The following is a 16,522-nucleotide window of genomic DNA, read 5'->3' on the forward strand; positions in this document are numbered from 1 at the left end:
TTCTAAAATGAAGGAAGTTAAGGAAATAGGAAATAAATAATAATTGAGTTGATGCCAGCGATGTGTGTTATTGTTTCCCTGTGAAAGGACAGCTTCTTGTCCATGTCTTAAATTTAGCATCCATTTTTGTTCAAAACAGTGTAGGAACAACTGTGAACATTTTACACTCCTTCAGGTGAAAAGGAGCTGGGGAATCACAGGGAGGGGGGAGGAGAAGCCCGAGTGCTTTAACTGAGTGCATCTACGCTAACAGGAGGCCTTTTTAAAGGCTTCCTTGAAAGACAATATTGTCTTCCAGGGTTAATCCAGGATAGTAATAATTAATTGTAAATTGAGAAACAGCTTTAATTCTTCAAAACTAGAAAAACCTGATGCACCAAGCCCACTCACTTAAAGGGCTAGCAGGAGGAAGACAATGTGGCCCCACAAAGTGGGAGGCTTGCAAACTTTAGCTTTTGGAAATGAAGGTGAAGAAAGAATGAAACTCACTCTCTTATAAATTCAGCATCAGCAAATGTTTTTAAAATACATTTGTTTGCTGGAGTAATGTGATTTATGTCTTGTAGCAAGTAATCGGTGGTGGTATTCTTTTTGGCTATCAGGACATAGTTTTTCATCGACGTAAATCACTGCAATTACATGACCAGTAGAAGGGAGATGGTTGATCACCAGTGATAAAGCCCTAGATGGATTAGTGTCGCGTTTCTTATATCTTTGTTCCTTATCTTAAAAAGACATCCTTAGTTGCTTTTTTTTTCCTGGTCCAACTCTTACACTTTTTTTGTTTGCTTGTTTCCTGCTACTTGAGCAAGGACCATTTAAAATAGCAGTAGTGCAAACAGAAGGGGGGTTAAGTTGTAGTTCCACGAACAGCTTTTTATTCATGAAAGTGGTGTTATATTGAGTAACAAAATATTTTAGTATAGTATGGTAGTAATTTAAAAATACTTAAAACAATGCCACTTGAGTGTATTTACTCAAATTCTCGTGATTTGCATTGATATGAAGATACCCTGGGAGATATCTGGAATCCACTGGAGGAAAATCAATGAGTTCAGATTGGATCGTGCAATAAAAAAATAGTGACTACTGTGATGAAGCCAAAAGAATACTAAGTAATGGAGTTGATCCCATGCTGTGTCTGTTGTGCTGGATATGTTTTATGCTCTCTTACTTTGACTGAAACTTCCACATGCATTGTTGAAGGGTTATTTTATGTAAGAAACTGACATATTGTAATCTGTATTTTCTCTGTGTTTTTGAAGGCATACGATGGGTTTGCCAGTTTAGGAATATCACGATTGCTGGAACCTTCTGACATGGTTTTGTTAGCAATACCCGACAAACTGACTGTTATGACCTATCTCTATCAAATCAGAGCACATTTCTGTGGCCAGGAATTAAATGTGGTTCAAATAGAGGAGAACAGTAGTAAAAGCACATATAAAGTGGGTAACTATGAAACAGACACAAACAGTTCTGTCGACCAGGAAAAATTCTACGCAGAACTGAATGACCTGAACCGGGAGGCTGAGCTGCATCCACCAGACAGTGCTTTGGCAGACTTTGCTTCTCAGGACGACTCCGTGTTTGTAAACGACAGTGGTGTTGGCGAATCTGAGAGCGAGCATCAGACTCCCGATGACCATTTAAGCCCAAGCACAGCTTCCCCTTCTTCTCGCAGGACTCGGAGTGACACGGATCCACAAAAATCCCAGCAGAGCTCCGGAAGGACTTCTGCTTCTGAAGATACTGGGAAGTGTACCAGTATAGATACAACACAAGCGCAGCCTACGCTGGGAAGGAAGAAATTGCTGATAGCTGACACTTTAGACTTGAGTGACTTGGCACATGTCAGTGATCAAAAAGAGGATGTGTCTCCCACAGTTGCTTCTGAAGATAACGACAAGAAGAGAAACCAGAGCTCAGACAGTACCATTGGTTTCTCAGAGCAAGAAAAGCTGGGACGTATAGGATCCACAGAGAGCTCAAGAGCAGATCCTGGTTCACCTGTCACAAAGCCAAGTTTATCTCCTACTTCTAAGCTTGGATATTCCTGTAATAAGGATATGGATCTTGCAAAGAAGCCACATGCTTCTCCGAGGCAAACAGAATGTGATTCTGACAATGATACTTTAAATCATACAGATCAAACTGCAAAAACAGCCCAGGTAAGAAATGTAAACTTTCTGTGTGCCTGTGAGTCAGGATGGAGATGCTCTTCAAGTTCTTTCCCCGTGTTTGTAATTTATACCATTTCTTCAGTATAAATGGCAAGATGGGTGGTGTATTTTTATTGTTGGGCAACAAGTACTTTGACTGAAAGTAGATGATGCTGAAAACAGCCATTACAGGAAAAAATCATGTATAGGAATTCTCTGGTACTGTTAATACAATTGTTAATCTATCCCATCCCTCTGCAGTCAAAGGAAGTAACATTGTATTCTCAACCATCTGGAAAAAGATGTTTTCAAGACTTTTGCCACCTTTTTACTGAGTATTGCATGTTGAAGCAAAAATCAGAAAGTCTTATCAATTCATTGATCCGTATTCAAAAGATGTAAAGTTTTGAATACCTTAAAATATACCAAATATATTTCCAGATCTTACCTGAGAAACCATGTGGCCTTGTGAACATAGCCCACAATGCTGAGGCAGAAACCTGGAATATTAAGTTGTACTCTTTGTTAAGAGGCCTCCAGCATGTTACTTAACCACAATATCATTTTCCTTTCTGTAGAGGTAAAAAGGATATGCCCACCTACCTTGCAGATTTATTGTGAGGGTGAAAGTTGAATATTATATAAGTGCTGGGTATTATCAGTAAATAGTATCATCAAAATATGTAAAAAATGTTACCAGCCTTGTTTATAAAAATGCCAAAGCATGCTTATAAGTTTAGCACTGTGAAGGACATACTTGAGTTTTGCCTTTGTTCAGCTTTGTGCCCTTAGCTCTGGTAAGAAAAGAATATTGCCAGTCTTTTGATAGTGTGGACGGCTTCACATTTTTTTTATGGTTTTTTTTTTTTCTCCTGAGTGAGCACCATAGGGATGCTTTTTATTGCAGGAGAAGCAGTTCATGGTCGGATGACAGTGGGCAAAATACAAATGCTTTTCTTTAACTAGTGGAGTCTCATGAAGTTTCTCTTCATCATCATCTTTGTGTACTGGATGAGAAAGGAACAATTTGGCCCATACAGAATAATGAAGCAGGATAAGACAGGATATCTGCTCTACAAAGAGTTTCATGTGAAAGGTGTAATAGGCGAAGGGAAAGGAAAATATGGTTTTTAAAGACAGTTCTCTGTTGTTAATCTTCTGTGAGTTTGCACATGGTAACAAAATCTCAGATGTGAGCCTCAGTCTTAACCTTGAACACTCTGTTGATGGTTAGAGTCAGTTTGCCTCAATTTGCATGGGGTTGCTGCAGAAGTACAACTTGTAACATCTGTTCCAGCTCTGCCTCATGTAAAGTCCCAGGAGCGTGCTTTCCCAGGAGTCTTCACAGTTGACCTTGACGAAGAAGTCGGCACTTGGGAGTATATCTATGTATGGGAACTGCTCGTGTTGCCTATGCAGAAGCCGTCCTTTTGTTATTTCTGTTCTGCAACATAATTAGTCATGTGCATGAAGAAGGGACTTCCTTGTGCATATTCATAAATTAAGTAGAAGCAGATATTTCTGCAGGTTTTTTGCCTTGTACCTGGCCCTTTTGTGTTCAATTTTAGTTATAAATGAGAGATACCCATGTAAGTAGCTAACAAAGCGTTATATTTGCATACATATTAAAGTAAATAAGTAAACACATAGCACATTTAACATGGCTTCCATGAAGCCAATTATTGTTTTTCCACAGTTGCAGTTTAAAGGCATTAAATGTTGATAGAAATTAAGTTTTGAGGGGAGGGGAGAGAACACTTATTTACATAATAAAGGCCTATGACCTTTTTTTTAATTTTACATTTTGATCATTTCTATAGAATGCTCTGTCACTTCATGAGGCTGTAATCCATGTGACTCCTGACCTTTATTATATAGGAAGGCTCCTGGCTATTAACTGCTGTATAAACGTTAAGTACACTGAGGCTGCATTGCTGTTAATTACACATCTTTATTTTTAAGCAACGAATGCTGTCAAGACAGGAAGAACTTAAAGAACGAGCAAGAGTTCTGCTTGAGCAAGCAAGAAGAGATGCAGCTTTAAAGGCAGGGAATAAGCAACTAACCAATACAATCATCCCGGCCCGCAATAAGCAGCTGAATGATGTAAGAAATATTGGCCAGTTTGGCAGTTTACGTAGTTAAAATTTATTGTTTGTGGTTTTTTTGGGGGGGACATACCCTTGTGGAAGATTTCTTTTCCACACTGAATCACCCGGTGCTCTGGTGTGTCATATACCCTTAGCTCACTTATACAGCCTATTTCTCCTGCGGTTACAGCCAACAGAAAGATGCATTAGACTTCACTGGAGGCAGAGGTCTGGGAGTACCTTCTTTGATTGACACTGCAGTTTCTAATGGGACAAAACCAAAAGTTACTTGATAAATTATAGTGGAGTAATTTATGCTATTTTTTTGATTACTTCTCTTTTTTCAGTTAATGTAAATGCATTCCCTGAGCCTGTGATGTCAGCTACTTGCTGCTTCATAAGTGTTGTTGCAGTGAATGAAGCTGCTTGTGACAGTCTTGTGAAAGAGTTGATGGAACAATTCCTTTTTATCACTAAAGTTGATTATGCTGGTGAGATGGGAAAGTGGAGCTGAGGACTGAGCTCCAGTGTTGAAGCTGCTATGGTTGCACCTCCAGTGGCCTCCATGGTGACCTGGAAGGATGCATACTCTCTGGAGGTGAAAGCTAATTAATTTTTATGCAAACCTTCGCAGTACGGGTTTTGTGATTCTAACTATCATGCATTAGAGACTGTACTGGCAACTAGGAATGTAAATGTAACTGAAAAATAATGATACAGAGAAAGGCTTGAATCATTATTAATTCACATCTTTCAGAGCCTATTCCTGAGGAAGGGATTCTGCTTTTTATATAAATGGGATCATACAATCAAAAAATGAAAACTCTGATTTACATGTCTCATTTCGTTCCTTTAACTCTCTTGGATCCATGCTGTTTGGTGTTTTTTAATCATTCCTCTCCCCAGGCTGATACTTCTTTTTTCTTCAAAATACATCCAGATATATAGACAAGTCTTATTTGTATAATGATAATGTTATGATACATAAGCATTTTTTATTTATTCCTTTGTATTTAACTTTTTTTCTAGATAAGCATATTTTAGTATAAATTTCACTTTGGATGTTTTTTAATTAGTTTTTTGTAAAGCAAACGTCATTAGAAGAGGGGTACTACAAGCAACTATTCAGGCAGGAACAAGTGTAATTAAAGTTTCCTAACAGGTTGGGATTTTTTACAAGCTTCTGTTTTCAAAACACTTTACAACTTTGTCAGTATTTCATGGTTTGAGCTGAAATTTTCCCTGTCAGCTTTCAGCTCCAGGGTAATATTTGATAATTTCTTACCTAAAAAAAAAAAAAAAAAAAAAAAGCCATTCAACTCTTTCTCTGTATTAGGTTGGATAAAGCATTGTTTTATCCTTTTTTTTTAAAAAAAAAAAAAGTATTACAGGCCAAAGTTTCCATCCCCTTGAAAAATCTGTTCAAAACAAGTTCTGTTAATAGCACAATCTTAGCAGAGAGCCTTGAAGTTCAGGAGAATTGGTAAGGGTCAGTAAGAATTGTCTGTATGGACACAGCACAGAGAGAACATCTTTTACTGTTGTTCCCCAAAGGGGGTCAGGGCCTGTGTTGATGCTGATTGTTGCACTGGAAGGCAAAACTTTCTCTTTTAGGCTTAAATTCCTGCTGATGAAATCCAAACAGGAGGAAAAGCAGCTACCCCACTGGCATGCAGAGGAGACATGCTCAGGTGGATGACAAAGTGAAGCTAGGCAAAAACAAAGACTGTGTCTAGGCCATGAGAACCAGATGAAAGATAGAAGATGGAGACAGAGCTTTCAGGATGAGAGTCAGGATTGTGTACTTCAGGCAGCCAGATTACCTGTGGGGCCTCATTTCATTTATTACATAAACTGAAAAACTAATTAGAAACTGGCTGGAAAGGGAAAGCAGACTTTCAGGGTCACTCTGCAGAGCCAAAGTTTCTTGCTGCCTTCATCAGTAGCTCTTTACAATGTTGGGAAGGTACCTTCAACCCAACATACTCAATCAAGGTGGTAGATTCCTTGATTTCTGATTTTCAACCCAAGCTTCTTGGGGACTGATTTCTTGAAGTTTTGAATGCAGCCAGCTGTAGCCCAGTCAAGGAGAACCATGCTGTGAATAAATAGTCAGGGGCACACTTAGCCAACACCTAATGGGGCACTCTTGCCTTGAGTTGTCTGTGGGGTAAGAGTAATGAAAGTTCCTCAGCTCAGAAGGGAGTTGTGGAGATGTAATTTGGAAACACTGAGATCATAGTGAAGAGTGCTACAGAAGTACTCTGGAAGAAATTAATAATTCCGTGTTTAGAGAATTAAATAGTGTATTTTGAACAAGGTGTAGGGCGGATAGTGAATGGCAGTGGTGAAGCAAGATATTGCAGAGTTTTTCACTCACTGAACACTGTCAGTCATGGCCACTGAAAAAGGCAAGTATCCTGTGGGGGGAAAAGGTACAGGATATGCTGTTAAAGACTATACAAAATGAGAACCAATGCAAGCTTATACAGCTAGCGTAATTTCAACATTTTCTCACCTTTGAGAACTTGGTTTACCAAGCTCAATGAACTCCTATGGCATTTCAGTGGGAAACGTGCAGTGTAATGTGGGGTGTCTTTAATGGAGGCTGGCATAGTATGCGTATTTATTATATTATATGAAGTTGATCTATAATAATGCCTATTACATAAAGTGGTATATAACACACATGTTATGTATATATCCATACTTGTGTATGTTCTGCATGAGGATGTATGTATGCATCAACAAATATAGATAGAAGATAAAATATGTTGATTTCTGTTTTTCTTTAACATATTTGAGCTTCATAGAGATGAGACATTTTCATTTGATGTAGTTGTGCCAGTTTACTACAGGTCTTTGGTTAATTTGGTTGTTAGAAAATAGTTAAGACTTGTTTATTGTCAGTGTTTTCTGGTCACTAAAGTTGATAAGAATTTTGACTCAACACAGCGTTGTATGTGTCATTGTGTGGTAACGTGTAGTAGTATGTTATCCGATGAGAGTTAATGATAAAAAGAATCAACATTCAGCAGTGGGAAGTGGGACTAGCTGCATTTTGGAGATAGATTAAGAGGGATGCAAATGAAAATAGTTTAAAATAGGAAGATCTGATTTTATATAAGAAACTAAAACAAAATAGTCCAGGGCCAATAGTTTCAAAAGTAACTCCTGAAGTTTGTGCATTGCACCGGTTTTGATACCTTCATGAAAAAGCAACCCAATCTTAAAGTGTGTGCTCTGAAAATCAGGTACCTCAGCTAAGCTGAGTCTGCAGAATCATTAGTTACTTCTGAAAACCTTGTCTCACAGGCCCCACTGTTACCGCTTTGCATTTGTCATACGAGAACTATGAATCGCTGTTTTCTTAGTAAACAAGTGAGAACAATATACAGTGCGTGGAGTTGTATTACAGCTTAAGGTCAACAAAAGGCAGGAAATTTCCAAGTCTACTCCATGATCATAAATACAGGTTACTTGGTATGTCCTCACCTGATTTGGTTTGGGTTTTTGGTTGTGTTCCTGTTTCTCCTTTAAGCGCAGAGCAAATACCTCCTCTGACCTAAGCCTTACCCTTCCTTTGGTAGAACCAGTATTGTGTTATTTTTTTCAGTAATCATGTACTCTGGGGTTGCTTCCCCCTCCCCCCCTTTCCTTCCCCCCCCTTTTTTTTAAATCTCTGTTGTCTCTTTATTGCCCACTACCTGGCCTCTCATGAAGTATTGGCTGTTGAAGTACTGTGTTCTCATTAAGTACTGTTTTCCCATAACATAGAATCATAGAGTCATAGAATGGTCTGGGTTGGAAAGGACCCCAAGGATCACAGAGTTCCAAACCCCTGCCACAGGCAGGGCCACCAACCTCCAGGCCTGGATCTACACAAGGTTCCCCAGGGCCCCATCTAAGCTGGCCTTGAACACCTCCAGAAACGGGGCATCCACCACCTCTCTGGGCAGCCTTTCCAGCACCTTACCACTCTTTCTGTAAAGAACTTCCCCCTAAACCTTCCTTCATTCAGCTTTAATCCATTCCCACTTGTCCTGCCATTATTTACCCTTTAAAAAGTTGATTCTCCTCCTGTTGTTGCAGCCTTTCAAGGGAGCATGCCGAGGTCCCCATGCAGCCTTCTCTTCTCCAGGCTGAACAAGCCCAACTCCCTCAGCCTCTCTTCATAGGGGAGGTGCTCCAGCCCTCTACAATCAAAACATGTTAATTCTCTAGGCTGTTTCCCCATTTTTCTTGAGCCTTCTTTCTTGCTGCAGTGTGCTTGCATTTTCTCATGTTTGTGCTCTGGGGTTAAGCCCATGTCCGTATTCTCACTTGCTTTACTTTTTTTCTTTCTAACTCAGAAATCGATAAAGTTATGGGAGCAGAAAATGAAGGCACTGAATTTTCTCATATGCCTGTTAACTCAGTCTCATTTTCTTCTGAATCACGTGTTTCTCGTTGTATCGCCTTCCTCATCTTCAGCTTATGTGTTCTTGTCCTTTCCTCTGTCTCAGACTGTATTTCAGCTGTCTGCCCTGGCCATTTCAGATCCCGTTCTCATATTTAACTTTTGTTCTTAATATCGATTCTCTTTACTCTTTCTTCCCTTAGACATCTTCCCCCTGTGCTTTATGCCTCATCATCTTCCATTCCTGTTTAGCACACCTGGTTTAGTCCTGTCATTTTCTGCTTGCTTCCTCTCTTTGTATCATATCAGCCCCTTTGCTTTTTCCTATTTCTTCCTGACTTGCAGGCTGGTAGAAGTTTTTTCACTGTTAGGTCTTCTCATTTGGTGCTTCTCGGAAGCCTTCAGTCTGCAAGCTGTATGCATGCCAGCCTGCATGGAGGTGTGTAAGCCTGTATTTGAAGTCTAAGAAGAGACCACGTTGATCAGAAACTCCTTGAAAAACATGCTCATGGTCTGGGAGGATCATAGATAAGTCATTAAAATTGATGCAGCTTTATGGAGACTGGGAGAATTAGCTTTAGAACTCTGTGAACAGAGTTACTGATCCCCTCGTGGATCCCTTTGTGGTAGATTTATAAATGGCTCAGCCTTTCTGCTTGCTTTCTTGATGTAGGTGTGCATGTAGTGACTCTTTTACGAGATGCTTCTGTCATTTCCAATCCTGTACAGCAGCTGTAATCACGTAGCTTTTAACCAGGAGAGCCTTTTTATTAGCACAGTCATTTTTATTTAACTCACCTTTCCTCATGATGAGTATCACAGGGATAGAAGTGACGTATCTGCTTCCACCAGATGCTGTAAAATATCAGCCTGTTGTGATGGTTGTTAGCAGCGGCAGTCTGGCTGGAATGAGATGTTGGAAAGGCGAGGAGACTGGACCTGGGCTGTGCAACCTAACCAGCAAAGTGGTGGGCTGGAGGGGGGCACAGCAAGTGGGAAATATTCAGGAGTCACGGCACTGGAAAGGCTTTCCAGCAGGGAATCTTCACTTGTAGAACACGGAGCAAAATCCGTAATTCTTGAATCTCGGCATAACACCACTGTCAGCAAATACCTGCGAAGGCTGGTGGCAAAATGTTCGTCTTGTGCTCCTTTAATGACTGGACCACATAAAGAATGGAAATTTACTGCAGCTGTCATTTACTCTGTAAACTCGAATGGCTATGGTTATGGAGTCAGCGCGATTACAGAGAATGGAATTAGGAGTTAAGAAATGCACAAGCAACTTTAATTAACCTCCTTTGTGTACGTGCATTATGATGAAGTCTTTAATTATGTGATCACATACTATTTTCCCCAAAGAAATTGTGTCTCATTTAGCTCAGTGGATTGAGGTGATGTAGAAGGCTGTTTGTCCAGAGGACCTCTGTCCTTTCGGTTGCAGAAATTGGAAGGTGTGTGGCAAACGAAGCAGGGATTGCAGGGAGCAAAAGGATGAGGTCATGGTTAAGGTACTTGAAAGAATTAAATGCAATGCTGCCTTTGCCTCAGAGTTCCTCATTGGCACTGCTAAGTCTTTTGAACCAAACGTCCTCCAAGTGGTCATTAATTGTGTATCCTTCCCTTCCGGATTGCCATTTGAAGCGAATGTTTGATTTGCAGATGCATTGAGCATCCAGGTCTGTCAGGGAAATCAATTGGAGCGCAGCTTGAGACACATAAAGGGCTGCATAAAGCTTAGTATACTGCAGAACCCCAGGTAAGAGGCTTCCCAGAGTGAGCACCCAGTGTTAGATCCTCTTAGCTGGATCTCTCCATTTCAGTTCTCATCCGAAGAACAGGGTAATAACACCACCACGAGGTGTTGTGAGAAGGGAATGTGATTAATGCTTTTGAGGCACTTAAATACTGTAGTGATGAGCACTGTAGAAAAGCCCTTGAAGAAATTAATAATTCTGGTTACAGAGCAAGATTTGAATATTGTGGAGTAAGGAATGGTGCTACATATTGATGGGCCTGCATATCTAACAGTGGAAATAAAACCCGCGTGTTGAACTGCCACTGAGTAGAGCTCAGCTCTACGCTGAGTATCAGGGGACAGTAAAAGTAAAGGGCGGTGCCACGACAAGGCTCCAGTCTGAAGGGTACAGACCAGGATGAAAATTAAGACTGTGCTCAGTGGCTTGATTTCTGCCATCTCCTAAATCACGTGTCAAATTCTTTTAGCTTGTTTTTGCAAGGTAAATTGCTTTAGCAGAGAACGCACCATATAGCAATTCATGAAAAATAGTGCTCATCTAGCAATGGCTGAGATTGTTCCTGAAGTTATTTGGGTTTTGTTTGAGCTAAGGATTCCTCTGTGGTGAATTTAGGTGCAGGACTAGACTTCTCATATGGCTTTTGCCAAAAATATTTGTGTATTTAGGATCTAGCATAGGTTCTGGGATGCAGTTCAGAAGTGTAATATGCAGAGAGAAGCCTCTTTTGCCTCTCTGTGAAATACGAAAAGAGTAATTATTTCTTCACAGTGGCAGTCTGAGGATGACTCCACTAAAAATGGTGAGGGAGTCCATTTATACAATAAGTATTTATAACCAACCTAATAGAAGCTGAAGAGCAATCCTGGTGCTGGTGCTGGGCTTAACCGCAACTGTTGCTATCCTGCTTTCTGTACAGACAGATTTGCTTTTACTTATCTCTGCTACCATTATTTCACATTTACTCAAGTTGAATGACAGCTATAGCTGCCTGAATATATATTTAAAAAGAAAAAAAAGGTTTGAAAGAGATGCATGGGGGGGGAGCAGGGGGGTGACGATATTCAGCTTTTGTAGTAGAATTTGCAGATACAAAGGACCTCGCCAAAATCTGTTACCTCCAAACATGCGCTGTGCCTGTATACAGAGGGCAGAAGGAATGGGCTCTGCCACGAGATTGTTTCTTTCTGTTCAGGGTATTGCTTTATATTACTCCCTTGCTCAAAGAACTTGTTGCGGCTGTGTCTAATTCGTATTTAATAAGCTCTTTCTACTTCAGGTGTCAATCTGTTTTGCCCATTACTTTTAATTTTCATAAATTTTTGAGTGCAAAGTAGTAACTTTTTTTTGAATCCACAATGGACTTGTGGAAATGGAAGTTTTTTTAGAAAGTGTCATAATCTGAAAGGAGATGAGTTTATATACTCTTGGTTTCATTTTGATGGCATCCATTTGCACAGATACAGGATATGCTAACTGCAGTAAAACAAAAACAAAGCATTATTTTAAATGCTCAGAAAAAAGCTTTATAAACAGCCCTGCTTACTGATCATGTCTTGCAATAGTCTGCCGCCCCTCTGAGCTAACAAGCTCCTAACTGCCCCTATTACGTGGGACCAAAAAATAAACTCTGGTCAACATGACCCGAAGCAGTACAGAATGCAAATTCATAGCAAACAAAAGTAGGATGCATTAATTTGATTGAAAGCTGCCTTAAACTCCAGTTAGCATTGCAAGCATTCTTTCCTCAAAATAATCAAACAGGTTCTTGAAAATGAGTTCATTCAGTAATTCTTATTTACACATGAAACCAGTATCCCTACTTCTGTTGTGTTAGGAAAGGCACCTAGCTCATCAGTGGATTATTTTAAAGTCTCCTCAGACGGAAAATAAATGTCTCTGAGCTGGTAATGTTAATTCATTTAAGGACACAGTCCTGAGTTATTCCTGTCTTATATTTCTTACAGAATAAAAGAGAGAAAAGCTGATCTTTATTAATTAAACATCTAACATGAATTTATTGAGGTGTAAGATTTTGGAGATGGCAACCTTGGTCTTTTAATATTAATTGGAAAATATTGATTGAAAAAAGACTAGTCTGTCATGCTGATAATTGTGACCAGATTTAGATACGATCACTAGATCTTCCTGAGATTACAGAGAAGCAGTTACCATCTAATGGGTAAAAAGATTGAACATTATTTTGGTAATCCCTGAGCTTTGGTAACTTATTCCCTGTCGTTCATTTATATGTCTTGTCTGTATGCCGCTATAAAGTGGATAAATATGGTTTAAGCTGATAAGACTATGCTGTATAGTATTTACATTTCATGAGCATTCCAAGTTTTATAGCTGTTTTAACAATATACTTTTCTTTAAATGAAGGTTAGACCTGCTGACTGAACACTTCAAAACCACAACTGAACTGATATTTACTACTTTATAACAACATGCTAAGGTTGAGATAGCCTGATCTCATTTCCTTGACGGCAAGAACAAACAAGTTGTTCTATTTAACATTACTCAATACATGAAAAATAAAGATAATCTGTAACTTTCCAAGAAGGTTCTACATCTTCTGACTTCATATATGATCTGTTTAAGCACTTTCTTGCTATGAAGTTGTGATATTTCACTGTACAAAAATACGGCTACTGACAACTCTGGCGTAGCTGGCAAAATAAATCAATTAGTGCAAGTAAACTAACTTCTGAAGAGAATTAGCATGCGCTGTCAGTTTTATACTTGGAGGGATTTCATGAATAAAGTGTAACCTTTGATAATGCAAGACAAATGTTAAACAGTTTGAGTTTTAGATAAAAGGGCTTGAGATTCTCAGCCGAGTTTTATTGCTGTTATTTCCGTAAAATGTATCTGTCTACACCACCTAAATACCTGGCCAAAATATGTAAATATGTGGGGTTTTATTCTGTGAGTGCAAATCCGAGTTTGTGAGTGCAAACTACTACATAGTCTGATGCTGTAATATTAACTTGCACACTCACAGAAAACAGGCTGGCAGTTTATTAACCAAATTTTAAGATCATATAAGCAGCATTATTGCAAAAACTGAAGCTTCTTCTGTCTGTTTGGAAATATTACTCAAAAAAAGGTCTGCATTTTTCAGAGCTCTCCCTTTGTGTACAAAGCGAGACCTGGGTTTCTTAGCATCTGGAATGCTCTTTTTCTATTGCTGCTAATAACTGTGGACGCTTTCTATGTGGATGTTCAGTAACCCGCTGTTGTGAATCCCAGGATGATATCGCCGTTACTTAGAACTGTATTTTGCATTGCCTATTCTGTTATTGCTCAGCATGCACAAGGGTAGAGTTAAAATCTTTATTCATTTCATTTAAAAATGTTTCTTTTGTTCTCCTTATCGTGTTCTGGCTTTCCCAAGGATATATGCCTTGAACGAAAAGTCACATGTGCATTACTAATTGTGTGCCATTGTATTTACAGTTCCTAGTGGTGGCACTGTGAAGCTACTAATTCTTTTGCTTCACTTGATGTAAAATAATCTGAGTGTCTTTGATAGCAGCGAAACAGTATTAATTGTTTTGTACATTTCTTGGTCACTCTTCTTAGGTGGTCTTCATAATCTATTAGAACTTTCAGCCAGATTTTTGTAATGTCATGCCTCCAGCAGTGATTAAATTGGTAATTAATGAACAGTCCTTGGCAACATAAACCACATCCCGTTAATTTTCCCTTTTGAGTTTTTAGAAGTTGTCGTCTCTGTCAGAAAGCATTGCGCCACCTTGCTACGGCCCCTTGGCATGAAACCACAACGGCTTGATTTTTTGCAGCCATTAGTAGATCAGAGCAGTAATTTCACAGTATTTTGGTCAGGGTAATTATAGTACCAAGTACCGAGTAGAGTTGGGAATTCACACAAGAAGTCCAGAAATACCAGGTGAGCTTCCTTGTGTTCACTGGGACGTTATGATTAGTTTAATTGGGCTTTGTTTGATTTCAGCCGCAGAGACTCTTTGTGCCACGGCACTGCAGCCACTTTCCACTTTAGTGTTTCTGACCTGCATTGACAGGAACTGGTGCAAAAATGAGCTCTTTGAAGTGGGACTCTTTGCAGAGGGCAACTAAAAAAGGGGAAAAGTGATGTGTAAATAGTTTACTGTAGCAAAGCGTGAAACTGGACCGAATACTCCATGTCCTGCAGGTGATGTGGGTTGAGCTCTTTTGCATTTCCAGCCAGAATGGAAGAATATTTCTGCGACATTCGTGCAAGTGTTTAGTAAATTAGTTAAAAATGCAAGCTTTTTATAACCCCTGTTTTTACAGAGCACCTGCTGTTCTACCTTCCTTTGAAGATACAGTCATTTCTCCCACTAGAAATACTGCGAATCATCTCTTTAGTCCCGCAAACAAATCTGGTCGACTGCATTAATGAGACCGCAGCTGCACTTAGTAGTTCACATGTCACGAAATAGTAGGTAAAGGCATTCATACTTGAGTGACTGACTATAGGTGTAGCTGCCTTCAGCAGTACATTGTGCACATTAAAGTTTAAATAGTCACTTGCCTGTTGGCTTCTGAATGAAAGGACTGTCACTGGTCACTTCTCCTGAAGCCTTAATGAAACCAAATAGTTTGCTACGAGTTTGGGCCTAACCATTGGGGTGTTTCATGCAGTCTTGTCAGTTGATGTTCATGAATTGACTTGAACGGAGATCAAAGTGTTTCTCAAAATGGAGAAGCGGGGAGAGAGACAGCTCCTTCAATTGCACCACAAGAGCTAATCAAGCCATCAGTTCTTTATGCACTCTGCGTGCCTTTAGAATTTAATACCCAATGGTTTGTCAGGACAAATTGAAATTCGGGGGTTGGGGGGGAGGGTTGGGGGGCGGAGGGGGGGGTGTTACCTCCTCGGCCCGCTGCAGATAAAATACATGCTTCACTCTTGTGAATACTGATTTCGATAAATTTCATAGTACCGTGTAAAACTGCAGTGTTGATTAAATATTTGGGTTGGGGGGGGAGGGGGAACCCGCGAAGTTAAGGTAAAGGCTTGAGTGGGCATTATATGCCTTAGCGCTGATTAAAGATCCAGTTTAAAGTGAAAGAGAAACTAAACTCAGCGTGGGTTTTTTTGTTTCTTTGATTGCTAATGAACTTTTTTGCCGAAACATTTTAAATTGGATTCAGAAGATAGTTTTTTGAGTGTCAGTTAAAACAAAGTCATGTGAAAATGCCTCTCTCCTTCCCTCCCTCCCTCTCTCTCTTTTTAATTGATATGATTTAGGCTGAGGAAAATGGTAAGGGGGATTTTTCTATTGCAGAAGCAATTTTTAAGGGATTTAGTCTTATTTAGCCTGAAGGTCTTCACACTAATGAGAGCACTTAAGTTACGTCCAGGCGTTGATTAGACAGCTCATCTATCAACTGGAGCATGAGAATTTGTATTTTACGTACCTTTTATACATTATAAACGTGTGTCCTTTATTATTATTATTATTTATTATTATTATTATTATTATTATTACTACTTTAGACTTTATTTTCCACATTTTTTAATTACTGTCTTTCATATCCAAGGTGTCTGTAATGCAGCTGACAAAGCACAAATGGTAACAGGGAAATAATCTACATTTGAGGAGAAATAATATCGAAACTGTATCTGTAGAAACTGTGGTGCTGAATACAAATTGTTACCCAGATACATTCCTTTAATTGCCACAACCCCCCTTAAAGTATAAATATGTTTATTCATGGAACGTGGAATTATATGTATTTTTAAATGCTTTATTGCCACCCCCCAAAAAAAAAATTGCAAATGCGGTCTCTACCTGTAGGGTTTTTTTGCTATGTTTAAAACACAATGGTGTCTTAATTATTTTCTGAACCATTCTTAAAAGTAAAGCTTTTTTAACTTTTTGACATTTCAGGTTTAAAAAAAAAAAAATTTAAACGTTGCCACCAGCTTGCACTATGAGCAGCCTGTAATAACAGTTAAAAAAGCTTTCTGAACTATTTGACAAGATTTCTTAGTGCTGAGGCCATATGCTGTAGCCTTTAAGCTATTTCTTCCTATCAGTTTCATTATCACCTGCCTCTGAGTCTCCAATATCATCAGTAAGCACATGCAGAATCATA

The 16,522-nt window shown here is 39.3% G+C and overlaps 1 protein-coding gene across 1 annotated transcript in view; it reads left to right on the top strand.

Annotated features, from left to right (window-relative positions):
• The window catches only part of EHBP1 (EH domain binding protein 1), a gene marked incomplete at its 5' end in the record, with an annotated part of 222,802 nt that overhangs the window by 146,075 nt on the left and 60,205 nt on the right, over positions 1-16,522 (top strand). Inside the window, 2 exons of the mRNA XM_084262567.1 lie at positions 1,266-2,171; positions 4,125-4,268. Coding sequence (XP_084118693.1) covers positions 1,266-2,171; positions 4,125-4,268 — 1,050 coding nt within the window. The remainder of the gene's footprint in view (positions 1-1,265; positions 2,172-4,124; positions 4,269-16,522) is intronic.

This window comes from Gallinula chloropus, assembly GCF_964237585.1.
Source record: "Gallinula chloropus genome assembly, chromosome: 3".
NCBI classification, from domain to species: Eukaryota; Metazoa; Chordata; class Aves; order Gruiformes; family Rallidae; genus Gallinula; species Gallinula chloropus.